General features: G+C 36.4%; 1 protein-coding gene across 3 annotated transcripts in view; it reads right to left on the bottom strand.

The window, feature by feature from the left end:
• LOC106884311 (DNA-directed RNA polymerase III subunit RPC3) overlaps positions 1 to 16,737 on the bottom strand; it is a 38,320-nt gene extending 21,583 nt beyond the window's left edge. The window contains exons 1-2 of one of the 3 annotated variants that reach the window (XM_014935633.3): positions 15,673 to 16,737; positions 1,232 to 1,493 (exon numbers count right to left, since the gene is read on the bottom strand). In XM_014935633.3, the coding sequence (XP_014791119.1) occupies positions 1,232 to 1,493; positions 15,673 to 15,777 (367 nt within the window). In that variant the 5' untranslated portion in view covers positions 15,778 to 16,737. Of the gene's footprint in view, positions 1 to 1,231; positions 1,494 to 3,649; positions 5,477 to 6,173; positions 6,625 to 15,672 lie in introns of those variants that run through there. The other 2 variants (XM_014935632.3, XM_014935634.3) reach the window with 2 other exon arrangements.
• Between the last annotated feature and the right edge of the window lie 737 nt (positions 16,738 to 17,474).

Below are 17,474 nucleotides of genomic sequence, written 5' to 3'. Positions count from 1 at the left end.
CCACAAATCATACCTACTCTCTTAAAGAAAATAGTTGCACATTTGATGATGTTGTCTTAGATGCACTGTGTCTAGAGAAAAGGTGAATTTTTATAATGGCTTGGAGAAGAAAGAACAGTACCCACAACAGTTTTCAGTGCCTTCATGACCAGTAGGAGGAGTTATCCCCCAACTTGAGACCAAATTTAAATGCTTCCTAAAAGTAACCAAATTCCAGGTGGTAGTGTTCAATCAGGCAATTCATTAAGTTTACTACTCACTTTGATCACAGATCTATTCAGGGCCAAATTAATACACATAGAGGCCCTAAGCACATAAAAGATTTTGATACAATAATAAGCCGTAAAATAATTTTTTATTTTTCAAAATGAAACAAAACTAAAAATAAGATGGAAAATAACATTTATTTTTGTATACTTCCACTTTATTATTTGAAAAGTTTTCTCCTACATTTTTAAATTACAAACTCTTTGATCAGACCCACAAAATTAATCTTACATAACACATCTGCTACTATGCTTAGCAGAGATAAAGCATCCTGAATATTATTTTAGCAAATTTAAAGTGATTTTTGTGTCATAAACCATTAACCATTTCTGTGGTACCCCTCTTCCCTTGATGCCCTAAGCACCTGCTTATTTTGGTTAATGGTTAATCCAGCACTGGATCTATTCAATGGGGGCTGACCAAGGGGTTAAACAACAATAACAAAATCCCCAGTAAAACAACATCAAAGAGTTGTGTAAATTTGAGAAATTTTTTGACATATTTCATTTTTTGACACATTTCATATTTTGATAACTTTCAGCCTCAGGTCAACATTGATTGAGCAGACAGTCACAGTATATTTAGGACTTTCACCTGACTGGCCTCCATGCCGGTGGCATGTAAAAAGCACCCACTACACTCTCTGAGTGGTTGGCGTTAGGAAGGGCATCCAGCTGTAGAAACTCTGCCAAATCAGATTGGAGCCTGGTGTAGCCATCTGGTTTCACCAGTCCTCAGTCAAATCGTCCAACCCATGCTAGCATGGAAAGTGGACATTAAACGACGATGATGATGATGATGATTATCATTCAGTTTGTCATTCACTTTTTAAGATGGTCAGATAAGATTTGAAGGAGTTTAAGCTGATATTTTCAGCAGGTGGAGCAACTACTTAAGAGTTTTCTTTATTAAGTTGATGTTTCACTATATAGACGTGAAAGAGTAGAAATTAAATATATATTACCTGAGGCCTCCAATGCATCATTTAGCCGTTCTGTTACTTTGTTGACAACAGTTTCCATGGTAGCTTCACCTCTCTGCAGAAGTTCTTCAACCAAGAGTTCAGCAGCATCTCCATAAAGGGTTTTTGAAGTGCAGATATAAATAGGGAAGCGTACTCGAGATAAAATTGCTTTAATGCTAATGTTATACTCAATTAGACCTTTCTTGTTCACATTGAACTTTACTATGTGATGTGTAATGAGAACAGCCAGAATTTTTTTTACCTGTAAATGAGATGTAAAGAATAACTGAGGATTATATACACGCACACACATCGGATAAATGTGTATGTATCTCTATATATGTGAATATTTGTGTGCATGTATGTTAATGTATGTGTGCATATGTTCATAACTATGTGACATAAGATGAAAGCCAAAAACACTGAAGAACAAATGTACTTTCAAATCATGTACAGCATGCATGCATGTATGTATGTATAAGGTACAGACATGGCTCTGTGGGTAAGAAGGCTCTTCTCAACTCATGGTTTGGGTTCTGTCCTACTGTACAGCACACTGAGCAAATTTTTTTCTTCTATAAAGTTATGCGAGTGGATTTGATAAACAGAAACTGAAAACCAGTTTTATATATATACATATATTGCTGGTGCCACTTAAAAGCACTGGTGATGGTGCCACATAAAAAGTACACTGTGGAGTGGTTGGCATCAGGAAGGGCACCCAGCCATAGAAGTCAAACCAAAACAGACTATGGAACCTGGTGTGGCCCCTGGCCTTACCATTTACTATCAAGCAGTCCAACCCATACCAGCATGAAAACCGAGCATTAAATGATGAGGATGATGATGATGTGTGTTTGTTTACATTTGTACTGCACTGAAAATTGCTAAAGTACAAGCAATAATGTTGTTATTTCCCTATCAACAAATCATCTGCAGGCTTTATACCTTCAAAGATGTATGGAATAAGAGACTGCTTAGAAATAAGGGTTAGAGACAAGAGCATCCAGCAGTAAAACAATACTACAATAAGATATTTTCTAACCCATACTAGCATCAAAATAATGAATGTAAAATGAACAAATGAATACACACATACATATATGTTTGCACATCAAGTGTGAAGTTGTATGATAGTGAAACAAGGGCAATGAATGCTGAGGGTGAGTGAAAGCTGGAAAGAGATGCATCATGCAACTCCACTAGATGTGTAATGTTAAATGTTAGTATGCATGGATGACAGAGCATAAATACACTGAGTGAGGTTATACATGGTGGTACAACCTGCTAGAAATAGTAGCTGGATATAAAAGGAATTAGATTCAGTATGCTAGAGAAAAGAGTGAAGCATGTATGGATGATAGGATGAGTAATTACAGTGGGAAAAATCTGTGAAAGATGAAAACTAAAGAAAACAAAGCAAGAAGAAGCGAAGGCTAATCTGAGGAGGCTGAACCTCACAAAGATGGTAAACAACTAAAAGTGGCAAAACCCTTCCAGTAGTCATAAAATAATGACAACATTCATGATGCTTCTTTTTTTAAAAAAATCAACTTATAGATAAAAATGTTACATTTCTCATGTCTGACAATATGGTCGACTATTACTCAGTCATCCTCCTCTTCATTATCATCATCATTTAACATCCTTTTTCCATGGTGGCATGGATTGGATGGTTTGACTGGAGCAAGAATGGTTCCTCTGGTGGGCATTCACACAGTTTTTGGCTTTAGTTGACTTCAGACTATGATGGAAGAACTGGTTCAAGTTGACATGCAGTGGATTGAATTCACAACTGTATTGTAAAGAATACTTCTTAACTGCAAAGCCATGCTTCAGTCATTCCACTTAAACTTTTATGATTACTAGTCTATTTATGTAAAGATTATTATAAAAACCAAGTTAAAATCGAGTGGTGGTCTGCACCAGTTAAACAATTGAATCATTGGTTTGCAATGTTGAACTCAATTTGTCCCATGAGGAAAAGGGAACCTCTATGCGGTTGTTTGGTCTGCTAGAAATAATAACAAGATTTCCCTTAAATCAAACCTTACAGTCGTCTAAAAAAGGAGGGGGGTCATATTAGATAATGTAGTCATAAGCATGTTCAAAATCTGTTAGATCAGGATTGATGTGAGGCTAAATAACAACATATGCAGCACAGATAAGAAGTTGCAGAGAGAAATCATGTAGATAAGATACTTTAATTTTTAGTTCTCCTTTTGGTAAATCTAAAAAAGGTCTATTTTTACACATTTTTGAACATTGTTTAATCATTTTTGACATTGCACAATTTACAAACTGAAAGAAGACTATTTCAGAAGTGACAGATGTGAGTGCTCATCACAGTAGTGGTTGTACTAATGTAAATAAACATGCCCTCAAAATTTTAATCAAACACAGAAAATTTAGACATACATTCACATCATCATCATCATCATTTTTACAACCACTTTTCATGCTGACATGTCTGGAACAGGTCACTTTGGTTGGAGTTAGCATGTATTCAGGGGTGCTGTTCACTTAGTTGATCAGAGGACATGGGAAACATAATTAAAATAAAAATATGTGAGCTAACATTGTGGAAAAAAAAGGAGTAACTCAATTTGAGCCAACTCAAAGGAAAGACAATGGTTAAGAAGTGTCACAAAAGGTAGTGCTTCTTTATCCAATGAGGTAATCCAAGAATGACAAGTTGGAAGATGATCTACTTAAGGTTTCCTTAAGGTTTCAAGGAAAGAGTTAGAGGTCCTGGCAGATGTATGCCTCATCAGACAAGGCAGGGTATGTAGAAGTATGTGCTTGGTCTTTAAGATTCAAGACAAAGTAAGAAAACAAAGCTGATGGATCATACACTTGCTCACAGGCTAGTGCTGCAATATATGGAGAGACAAAACAAGTATCCTAGCAAAGAACATTGCTACAGATGTTGACTTTGTCTTGACAGCATCTTTGCAACACAGTACAGCAAGGTGAGGTTATAGCACTGCATGAACATGCAGGTCCTAATGATTCTCAAAGATATTATAAGACTATCCTGAAGTTGTACCTCATCATAAGAGTAAAAAGGAAAGCAAACAGAATGGTAGTGCAGAGCAGAAAGGGTAGTTACTACACATATGGAAATATGATCACTTGAGGACTTTCTGCTAGAGAAGGAGGAAATGCTGTGGAGGAAAGAGGGTGACAGACAACAGTAGAGACAGTAATAACAATAGGAAACGTCAGAAGCTGTTTCCAGAGTACAACTGGTAGTGACTTCAAGGATAGTCAGAGCAAAAGAAATCACCTTATGTTCTACAGCAGGGACCAATAAAAAGGTAGAGCACTAAGAGGCCAAAGGACCTCATCTCTCAACACAGGACTAGCCAGAAATCATGACCAGCAGTGCCATCTCATTATCTGATGGCGATAGGGAGATGATAGGTGAGGTAGATTGGACTACCATCGAAAATAAGAAGGAAATAACACAGAGCAATGTTATAGAGTGACCTCGGACAAAGGGCTAGCAAGAGACTGGCTGTCCTTCAACAGGAGCTACCCAAGGATCATCATCTGGAAAGACAAATCTATTCTACTTGACCTTAGACTGGCTCTGACATGGGAAAAGCAGATATTGTGCTGATCGGGAAGGAGTTGGAAGCGAGAACTAGAACCCCTACATGCCATCTTCTCATATTTTTCTTTGTTTGTCAGGTCCACCTCCTTTTTTGTGACTTCTGCCACTTCCGTAAAGCTTTTCTTCCTTAAGCACTTGTCCATCCTATCAACTGCTCGTACGAGCTCCTCCTCCAAAGACGACAATTCGGACCTACTAATGTCAGAACAGAACATATTCCTTACTGTTGACATTGCTGACCCTCCTCAAGGTGGAGAGAAAGCACAACCAGAAAACCGCTGCAAAGCAGCCCAAAATAGTCGACAACACCTCACACAATCAACAAATACACCAAAACTATGCAAAGCGTGAGAAGGACGAGAGGGGAAAATGTTGTCTTTTCCTTAAATAATGGTTGCAGGCGAGATCTCGATGTTTCAAAATAGCGCTGGCTTCTTTATGCCTCGCTACAGATCTTACAGGCAGTTATAGAGAGCCCAGTTTGCAGAAATTATCGCAAGAGAAGATATTAAGAATTATAGGGTGGCCTCGGTAACGACTTCTCATCCTTGTGTGATCTGCCCTGTTCTTAAATTATATTGTGATCGACACTACCCATCCGTGTGTGTCAAACCATGCACGCACGTGCACGGACGTAGCACAAAGTTCGCTAAGGACGAAACCTTCACGTTTAAAATATAAACTATTTAATTACGTCCCTTTACGTTCAGACTTTCTCTTTAAAATAAGTGCAAAAGTTGATTTAATTGACTGCATTCCTCATCCAAAGATTTGTGGTCTAGTGACTAATATAGAAATTATTGTTATTGTTTATCTATCTAGGTAATTGTTCAGGTTTCGTTCGTAAAAAAAGTAAAGGGGCATAACTAAATACAGCAAAGTATACTATCTGATACTTTATTCATTCTTATCACCCCTCGTCATCTGTACCTGTTATTTACAACTGATTCCTAGCTTCGCTTTGGAGAAAATCATTATTTGCTCGACTTATAAAACTATCTATTTATATCTCTCATATATAAATCTGTATTTCTGACTGGTTATCTAGCTATCATTTCCTCTTGCTTTCTTCTTTCCTTTCATAAAACAGACTTGCAGCTAAAATTACGCCTCAAAAAAGAGATAAAATAAACAAAAAACAAAAACAACTGAAACTAAAATCAAAGTTATCAATATTATCGACAATACGTTTTGATTTTACGAACGTAATCTGAACAATTACCTCTATCATTTATGTGCATTTTTAAAATGTCTCTTTTCACGAGTTCAAATGAAAACAAGCGTATTATACATTTAACAGTAAAAAGAAAAACCAGATATTACCTGATCGAGTTTTAAATTTGTATAAATAGCAAGTAACTTCAACGCGCAAGGCCCTGATTCTAAAAGAATTGTAGAAACCTTTTCAGCAGTCTCTGCAAAATTTTCACGTATAATTAATTTACAAAGTTTTATTTCGCTTTGAGACATCGTACACAATTAGTGTGAAAAACAAAATCACACTACCGGTGAAAGCAAAGATATGTACCCATTGTAAAAGTATTCTAGCTAACTCCGAAAAATTGTTCATGTTTATTTCTTCTAAGGGATTATTGGTTGTAGTTTGACTTTACATACAGCGTTAAGGTTGCCGAAAAACACATAAATATCACAATATAGCATTTTTCTTTTCTAACTCAATATCATCATTCGAGTAAAGAAATTATCAAACAACTTTGTAGCTGTTATTTCGTGTGTGAGACGTGAACATCCTCCTCTGTAAATGATCGCTCGTGCTGCCAAGTCAAGATACATATATATATATATTATATATATATATATATATATATATATATATATATATATATATATATATATATATATATGAATCAGATAAGGTATAAATAACGATCATTACATATTTTTTCCTTTATTAGAGTAAATTTGGCTTACAGTTGTTTCCAGTAGTCATTATATATACGTTACTGATAAGTGTATTCAACTGATCTATTGATCAGTTGAGGAAAATTGAGTACTACTTTTGTAGGGTTTTCTCAAGCATGACATAATGCCAAAAGTCTCGGTCATTGTCTCTGTGAGGCCCAAAACTCAAAAGAAACTTGGCCACTTTGCCTCCACGAGGCCCAACGCTTGAAAGGAACTCAGCCACTTTGCTTCTGTGAGGCCCAACGCTCGAAAGAAACTTTGCCACTTTGCCTCTGTGAGGCCCAACACTTGAAAGGAACTCAGCCACTTTGCCTCCACGTGATCCAATGCTCAAAAAGAACTCGGCCACTAGCCTCCACGAGGCCCAGTGTTCCAATGGCACTCTTTACATGTCATCAGCATGTGTACCAGTTACACGACACCAACATCAGCCATAACTACGATTTCACTTGGCTTGATGGGTCTTCTCAAGCACAGCATATCTCAAAAGGTCTTGGTCACTAGTCATTGTCTCTGTGAGGCTCAAAGTTTGAAGATCATCCTTCACTACTGAGTCCCATATCTTCTTGGGTGTACCTCTACCACAGGTTTTCTCCACAGTTAGAGAGCAGCACTTCTTTACACAGCTGTCCTCATCCATACGCATCACATGACCATACCAGGATAGTCATCTCTCTTGCACACCACATTTGATTCCTCTTATGCCTATCTTTTCTCTCAAGATGCTTACACTCTGTCGAACATGTACACAGACATTGCACATCCAGCGAAGCATACTGGCTTCATTTCTTTCAAGCCTATGCATGTCCTCGGCTGTTATAGCCCATGTTTCACTGCCATGTAGCATGGCGGTTTGCACACAGGCATTATGCAGTCTGCCTTTCACTCTGAGAGAGAGGTCCTTTCTGGCTGGTAGAGGTATGAGCTCTCTGAACTTTGCCCAACCTAATCTTATTCTCACTGCTATGCTCTTGGAGCATCCACCTCCACTACTAACCTGGTCACCTAGATAACAGAAGCTATCTACTACCTCTAGCTTGCACCCCCCCTGGTAGTTGAAGGAGTCTATTTTCTGTACGTTTTCAGTGTTTATTGTTCCTGTGCACCTTCCACATACAAAAGCTAGTTTCCCTGTCAATCTTCCTCTGATATTGCTGGACCTTTTATGTGTCCAAATAAAAGGTGCATGCACTGGGTGCATCTTACAGAGTTTCTACCTATGCCTTTTCTACAGATCAAGCAGGGCCATTTACCTGAAGGGATTTGTGATTTTTCTGCCTTCCTACTTACTAAGACTTTGGTTTTTGTTAGATTAACTCTAAGGCCCTTCGATTCTAGACTTTTCTTCCATACCTGGAACTTCTTCTCTAGTCCTGGTAGTCATTCAGCTATAAGAGGAAGGTCATCAGCATAGAGGAGCATCCAGGGGCAGCCTGTCTTAAATTCCTCTGTTATTGCCTGGAGGACTATGATGAAAAAGAGGGGGCTGAGCACCAATCCTTCATGAACCCCTACTTATACCCTGAATTCTTTTCTGTACTCATTGCCAACCCTCACCTTACTGGTAGTATCCCTGTACATGGCTTGTACAGCTCTAACCAACCACTTGTTTATCCCTAGTTTCTGCATTGACCACCAAATAAGGGATTGGGGGACCCTGTCAAAGGCTTTCTTCAAGTCAACAAAGGCCAAGTACAGAAGTTTATCTTTGACTAGGTATTTCTCTGGCAGCTGTCTTACCTGACATATAGCATCAATAGTGTTTCTCCCTGGCACAAAACCAAACTGCATCACATCTAGGCTAACTCTCTCCTTAATTAGTTGGGCTATGATTAATCTCCATAACTTTCAACATCTGATCCAACAATTTGATACCTCTGTAACTATTTCTATCTAAGGTCTCACCTTTACTTTTGTAGCAGTTGACTATGATGCTGCTGTACCAGTCATTGGGTATGACTCCTTCGTGGACCTCCTGATTTACAATATGGGTTGCTAGACCATAACTCACACTGCTAGATATTTTAAGCATTTCAGCAGTGATTCCTGATGGACTGGGGGCTTTCCCTGTCTTCATATCCTTAATTGCTTTATTACCAAGGTACTGTAGATTCAGGTAGCTGGTCCCTCAATCGGGTCAACCTTCGGCAGACTCTCCTCCTCCCATTCATTCTCCACGTTCAGCAGTCTTTCATAATGGCATTTTCCAGCCTCTTTCTTTGCAGAATCAAAGAATTGTAACATTGTATACATTTTCAACTTGTTTGTTATGGTGAATCGAGGGTTAAGGTTAGGTTTAGGGTTAGTAGAGAAATGTGGGGTCAGACTATATAATGTTGGAAGATGCAGCAATTTCAGGAGGGTTTGTGAGAGTCCTGTCATGGTTAGGAATGCAGGTATAATTTAGAACAGTAAATAATTCAACCTCTATATTAGTGGTGTCAATGTAGAAGGAGGGTAAGAAGAGGAAATAGCTACAATGATGACTTCAAAAGGATGTGAGTTGAAACAGATATTCTCAATGTTAAACAAGAGAAAGAAGAAAAAAATGCTACTGCAGGAGGGATTCAAAGAGAAGCAGAGGTAGCATATGAACTTAGGCAAATAAGTGAGAGTGATTGTGCTAGATGAGTTAGATGTCTATTAGTAAATGTCCAATCAAGGAAAGGAAATTTTATGAAAGATGGAACTTTTTAACACACACACACACATTAGTACTATAACACTTTTATAAACTCTTAAAAGAAAAGCGATGTAAAACTCTGGCATAATTTAAGCTTAGAACATAGATGTACAAAACTAAGAGATTTGTACATCTATGTTCTTCACCATGTAGCCAAGAGCTCAATAGTATTTACTAGCACATCATTTCATAATGACAAATAATACTGTTGTCAGAAAGCTATTATCCTAACACAACTAAGAAAAATTAGAATGACTACAGATGTTAAATACAGAACAGAAGAACCTACGTAAGGGAGATAACAGCTGTTGACTTATTTCCTCAGTCGCAGAGCATCAAAATTTTTCTGAATTATTATTTTTACAATAACAAATGTAAAAAAGAACCAATACTTTGATTTCGTATATTTACAACAAAAGACAGCTGAAAGAAAAACTTCAAGGCGCTTTAGTAGTTTTATTAGCAATATTTGGTTAAGATTTAAGTATTACTCATGAAAGTTAAGTATTGAAATGCTGTAAACAAGGTCAAGGTTACTAATAAAATCTACTATCGGTATTTGATCACTTGTGCCTCTTGCTATTCTAGCAGCAGTTATTGTTAACTCTATGTCAGACTCAACTGAGCAGATCCATGGGTAGTCATCCCTCTTTCTTTTAAGTTTGTAGGCAATGTTTTGAGATAAATTCCTTTACTATTTTTAGCTGATTGCAGCATGTAGAGGACCCTTCATTCTCGGTGTTATACAAGTCTGCAAATAATAATTTGTAAAGCTTCGTGTTCAAGAATTTTAATATAAATAATTTTTATATTCACAAATTTAGAGTTTCATTGCCGCAGCAAACTAAGTTTGAAACATTGATATAAGGATGATTCTACTTGATCTTGAAAGTGTCATTAAATTGATATTTATAGGCAGAAAAATAAGGTAATCTTTTGTGACTAGAAAACACATGAAAAGAAATGAGGAACAGGTAATGAGATCTGTATGTAAGCAACAAAACAATGACATTTTAATGAAGAGCAGACTGATAAGCAGAGATGCAGATCCAGAAAGATAAACAAACAGATGTATGGGTAGAGTGATTAGGTGGCAGATAGATAGAGATAGGTAAATAGACAAACAGGCAGAATGTCATGTCAAAACCAAATGTTAATATTTTAAAAGTTGATTATGAAATAATTCCACTGTATTAATGTATAACGTCTATATTTGTTGTATATATATATATATATATATATATATTTGTTGTATGATGACTATATTTGAAGAGTAATATATTATAAGTAAAGCATAAAGAATAATGCACTATTTGAAAAGTATTGAATAAAGAATAATGATGCCTATGTTTCAGTTGTACTATGTATATACATTTGAAGTATAATGTATGATTTCTATATTTCCTGGGTAATTATATAATTTCTATATTTGACATGTAATCTTATAAAGATTTCATTGTATGGTATGAAGTATTTTGTCTATATTAGTGATATATTTGGAATATAGTTCTGTTGGATGTGAGTGGATGTGAAGGTTAGTTCTCTATGTGATGCATGTGTTTAAAGTATAGTGTTATAAACTTATGCACTATAGTCCAGTACTGTAATAAAAGCAAAGGCGTACACTATTTTTAACAGTTCAAACTATATGAGGGGGTGCTGAAAAGTTCTTGGCTTTAAGAGTATTGCAAAAGGCCAGGCTGGAGGCCCGACTTTCCAAGTTCTTTTACAGGGCTCAAAGAAACTGAAGGACCACTGCAAGAAGTGTGTGAATCTGAGAGGGGGATATATTGGATAAAATCATAAACTGATCCTCCTGTATTTTCTTTTATCCAAAGCCAGGGACTTTTCAGCACCACCTTGTATTAACATCTAAAGAGAAACTCCTAACTTTATGAAAACCAAGCCATACTTTTATATATAAAATATTCATGCCCTCTTTGTAACTTCTTTATTTATACCCCCACCCTCAATGAAAGCAAACAAAATTTATTTTGGCAAATGTTTCCTACTAAATATTTTCTACCATCTGTCACTTTGACATTTGAGACATTTTGATAAAGTGACATATGAGGATTTGTGGAAAGGTGATCTGTGTGTGGGTGGATGGTGCTGTTTCAAAAGTTTGTTTTTTAGACAGGCCTGATATTGTTAATGATAAAAAATATGTGAAAGTAAAGGAAGATCAGAACTAGATAAAGAAATATAGTAGGTTTCATAGGAGATGGAGAAAACAATAAATGTATTGCCCAATATAAAATAAATCTTGAAATAAATATATAAAAACAAAGAATAGCATAAACTTTAGGAGGAGCAACTAGCTCTGACTCTATATTAATATTTAGAACATTATTATGCAATTTGATAATATATAAATTTAGTAAATGACAAAAAAAATATTGCTGAAATTAAATGACTGATGACAATTCAGTTTAATCTCACCTATGGAATAATTATTAATCTCTGCTTGTTAGTTATAAAGGTTTAGAAATAAAGAAACAGAAATATCTCAGTGTGTAAGGACAAATTATTTGATGTGCATATTAGAAGCAGGGTACCATTTTACAACAACAGATTGGGAGTGAAGTCAAGAAGGTTATAGACTTGAGAAACTGTAGCGTTAGCTTCAGTAAAACTTAATGAATAAGGAGTACATGACAATTGATTATGTGAGTGTGAAAGCATTGGTTAATGTCTGCAAAAGAGACAATCAATTACAGATTAGATGGTACAGAAGAAACACGTTTTACTTGTCCAATACAATATATGCAAGCATGGAAAAACAGGCTTTAAATTGATGTGCATGATTATTGCTGTTTAGTCTGATAGAAGCTCTGATTGATTTGATTCCAGCCATGACCACGCTGTTCTCTTTTTAAACATGATTGATGGAATCTTCATTGGTTTTGTTGAAGAGAATTTGGTTGTTCAATTAACTGAATGTCTAACTAGTTAAATCAATGTGCAAATAGCACTGAACCTGCAAGAAATTGAGGCCAAATCTCTCTCTCAAACCATACACTGTCAAGTTATAAATGTAATATACTACATAATGTAGTCCTATATACACAATAGCAGCAGGCTTAGCTGAGAGGTTAAGAAGTTTGCATCAGAATCACCAGATCCCAGAACCACTGCAGAAACCACTACATGGCATCTTGTTTAGAGAATTGCCTTTTTCTATGTCTTTTGGTATTTCTAATGTAGTCAGAGCTTCAGTCCAAATTTACACCAAATTAATTTATCTGGTAGAATGTTGTTGTTGTTGGCACTCTGTCGCTTATGACGTTGAGGGTTCCAGTTGATCTGATTAACGGAACAGCCTGCTCGTGAAATTAACATGCAAGTGGCTGAGCACTCCACAGACATGTGTACCCTTAATGTAGTTCTTGGGGATATTCAGCATGACACAGTGTGACAAGGCTGACCCTTTGAATTACAGGCACAACAGAAACAGGAAGTAAGAGTGAGAGAAAGCTGTGGTGAAAGAGTACAGCAGGGTTCGCCACCATCCCCTGCCGGAGCCTCGTGGAGCTTTAGGTGTTTTCGCTCAATAAACACTCACAACGCCCAGTCTGGGAATCGAAACTGTGATCCTATGACCGCGAGTCTGCTGCCCTAACCACTGGGCCATTGCGCCTCCACTCTGGTAAAATACAAGTAATCTATTTTGTCTAATGGGGAGTTTTAGGTTTGATCTACCTGCATGGCTGACACATGCACTCTTAGTACAGTTTCCAAGTTGAACTGGCCTATAGATTCAATCCATGTGACAGACTTCTACTTAATTTCTCTCTGCCCAATTTTATTCATGAGGCTTGGGTTGACCTCAAGCAAATTGCAAAGGTCAGTATCACAGATGTTGTTAGACAAGATTAATTACTTGTATTCTAACAGGCAAATCAATTTGAACAAAAACTCTGCCTACATTAAAAATAGAAGATAAAAAAAAAAGAAAAAGTGATCCTTTAACCTTTTTGACACCAATTCATCTGAAACTGTCCTTGGTTCTGTGATACAAATTCCATTTTAAAGTGATCTCAGTTAAAAACCTGCCATGAAAATTTCATGATAATGTATGTTCCAAACGCCAATAACATAGGCACAGGAGTGGCTGTGTGGTAAGTAGCTTGCTTACCAACCACATGGTTCCGGGTTCAGTCCCACTGCGTGGCACCTTGGGCAAGTGTCTTCTACTATAGCCTCGGGCCAACCAAAGCCTTGTGAGTGGATTTGGCAGACAGAAACTGAAAGAAGCCCGTCGTATATATATATATATATATATATATGTGTGTGTGTGTGTGTGTGTGTGTGTCTGTGTTTGTCCACCCACCATCGCTTGACATCCGATGGTGGTGTGTTTACGTCCCCGTAACTTAGCGGTTCACCAAAAGACACTGATAAAATAAGTACTAGGCTTCCAAAGAATAAGTCCTGGGGTCGATTTGCTCGACTAAAAGGCAGTGCTCCAGCATGGCCACAGTCAAAAGACTGAAACAAGTAAAAGAGTAGAAGAGTAACATTCTTCATTATTTCCAAAATTGACCGAAACAAATCAGTGTATTTCAACAGAAATATGGTAACAAAGAATTAAACAAGATTCCATGCAGTGAGATCAAATCTGGGACCTTGTGATTTTGATGCAAACTTCTTAACCACTTAACTATGGCTGCAGTCATAGTGTATCTAAGACTACACTATACAGTGTATTACTCTTATAACTTGACAATATATTGATTGAAGAAGGAGATTTAGCTTCTGTTTCTAACAGGTTCCCTTATTAATTTGCTGCTACTGTTACTAATGATGGTGCTAAGCAGGACATTATTATTATTAGTTGACAGGAGTGGCTGTGTGGTAAGTAGCTTGCTTACCAACCACATGGTTGTGGGTTCAGTCCCACTGCATGGCACCTTGGGCAAGTGTCTTCTACTATAGCCTCGAGCCGACCAAAGCCTTGTGAGTGGATTTGGTAGACAGAAACTGGAAGAAGCCTGTCATATATGTGTATATATATATATATATGGCGTTAGGAAGGGCATCCAGCTGTAGAAACTCTGCCAAATTTAGATTGGAGCCTGGTGTTGCCATCCGGTTTCACCAGTCCTCAGTCAAATCGTCCAACCCATGCTAGCATGGAAAGCAGAGGTTAAACGATGATGATGATATATGTATGTGTGTGTATATGTTTGTGTGTCTGTGGTTGTACCCCCAACATCGCTTGACAACCGATGGTGGTGTTTTTACGTCCCCGTAACTTAGCGGTTCGGCAAAAGAGACCGATAGAATAAGTACTAGGCTTACAAAGAATAAGTCTTGGGATCGATTTACTCGACTAAAGGCGGTGCTCCAGCATGGCCACAGTCAAATGACTGAAACAAGTAAAAGAGTAACCCATAATGGAAATGTTAATAGGTTAGATTATTCATGAAAATATAGAATAATTAGAGATAGATTTTTTTTCGAATAGTACTGGTTACCTTTGAATAAATACAGGTATTCACAGCCTATATTGCAGAAGTATCACATTCCAAATAATCTTATCATAACATGGAATTATGGAAAGTGAAACCTGGCTTCCCATTGATGTCCAAGTTATATAAAATGTAATGTGAAAAATACTCCTTATATATTAGTATATAGGTACATAAAAAGTGTGTGTGTATTTATTATTTGTTGTTATTGTTAAATTCCAAGTCAGCCCTAACTGAACAGACCTCTGAAGAAAGGCATTCTAGTCAGGACAATTTTCTCCTTTTAGGGATATTTTGGAATAAATTATACAATGTGTCTTTCCTCCTCAAAGATGATAGGGTGTCATTTGAGGAAGATTTAGCCCCTGTTTTTAGCAGGTTAAGAAACTGTATAGAAGTTCTTTCATATATTTGAACTATGTGTGTGTTTACATTACCATTACCAACTCTGGCCACATACATAGCTCAAACTAGAAACATTCATGTTGATTTCATACTGACTGACATTAATGCCATGCCAAAATATACTGAAATATATTCTGATCATTGTTGAAGTGATTATGAAAATCTGGTTTTGTAGACGATAAGGAAATTAATAGATTCTCTGTTGAATACTCTCCATTGCAATATATCTAGCTCCCATAATATAGTATCTTTACTCGCTTACTTTGTGTGTCCTAGATATTTTGAATTAGTTCTTACTATCATCATCTAACTCTACATAATGGCTTAAACTTACCTCACTTCTATTTAAGAAGCATTTCCATCTGTAGTACTTTTGTTTAGTGTCAGGTTGGCTCTGAATAAACCAATGATCAGATACATTCCAACTGTAGCCATGCATATTTTCTTTGTCATCGTGTATTTAGGAATACCCTTCCCTCTTTTTAAAGATAATAGAGTGTACTTTGAGGGATATTCAGCATGTTGTTTCTAACAGGTCAGGCAACCAAATAAAGACTCCCTTGTTGGCTTATCCTGTAGCATTTATTCATTCAGCTGGTTTCTTCTACTTTTGTAATGCTTTGACTATTCAAACAACCATTGTTAGGTCAGTAATAATTATTTCTTTTGATTAGTCGCAAGGTGACTTTTTTTTTTGCTTTTGTTTGCAAAATGTTTGAATTGACTTCAATATATTACAGGTATTTATTTTATAGACCCTAACAGGAATGAAAAGTATTATTGACCCTCAGCATGGCTTTAACTCAGAACATAGAAAGACCTAATGTAATGCATTTAATGTGGTACTCTATTTCTGCCGACTCTCTGTCCTACTTTTAAATTACTTTAAATTCTGCCAGAAGCCTTTGCACAAATATTAAATTCAATCAAAAAGCTTTTTACTAATAAACCAACTACAAAGACAGATTAAATCTCCCACTAATTAACAACTCTCACTAATTAACATGAAAATCAATAATTCCACCACACTAGAAAGAAGATAACCTGAAAATCGTAGTTAAAAGCCCAAGAACAGAATTTTAAGCCAATTTTTATACCCCCAATTTTGGTTTAGTCAACACTAGAATAGAATTTTTTTGACCTCACTGTTTTAAATTTCTTTGAAAGTGTTGTTGTGAAAGATAAGAGTTAATTATCACAGTTGTTGTTAGATGAGACGAATTACTTGTATTCCACTCAGCAAATTGATTTGATTAAGGTTTGGACAAAAGCTTTGGCTGTATTAGAAATGCCGGAAGACAATCAAAGCAGTTATTTAAACACTATTGAAAGGAATGTTGTGAATAAAGAAGTAATTATATGCTACTGAAGAAGAAATTTTACAAACTGATTTTTCCTTCTAGGTTGAAATTAATTCACTTCATTTTAAATTGATATCTTCATTAGAAAAATATGGATGTAAGACAAATTCATTCCCTTTTATAGATCTACGGCCAAGTTCCTAAATTTAATATCAATATAATTAATATCTAAAAGCAGATTCCAGAGTAGTTATGAGCAGCTAAGACACTTGTGACTGGAAGTGGTTTATGATTGGCTATTTTGTTACCTTTGGTTTGAGAATGATTTAAGGAGGGCACAATCAACCTTTCCTTATACACTATCATATTATTATAACGTTCTGAGTTCAAATTCCGCCAGGTCGACTTTGCCTTTCATCCTTTCGGACTCGATAAATTAAGTACCAGTTGCGTACTGAGGCCGATCTAATCGACTGGCCCCCTCCCCCAAAATTTCAGGCCTTGTGCCTAGAGTGGAAAAGATTATTATACTATCTTAGCCAAACATAATAAACATATTATGACGAATGTACTGTAGCTTCTGTATAATTTATCTTATGCTAAAGGATACTTCTGAAGAATTTTATTTTATAAACAAAATACATATAAATTGTTGAGATAAATGACAATGTATCACTGATGAGATCTATGTAATACAGTAGAAATCGATAGAATACAAATAAAGCGCAAGCTAGGAAGTTAATAGATTAGAACGTCAGGTGGTAGGTTTCACATTATTAGTTTGCCTTCTCATTGATTTAAGTTTTAACTCCGTTGGATTAGGAGTAATAAGTAC

The sequence above is a fragment of the Octopus bimaculoides genome, chromosome 2 (genome assembly GCF_046866305.1).
Source record: "Octopus bimaculoides isolate indiv1 chromosome 2, ASM4686630v1, whole genome shotgun sequence".
NCBI lineage: Eukaryota > Metazoa > Mollusca > Cephalopoda > Octopoda > Octopodidae > Octopus > Octopus bimaculoides.
The sequence above is the reverse complement of the archived record's forward strand: the minus strand, read 5'-3'. Positions and strand labels throughout refer to the sequence as shown.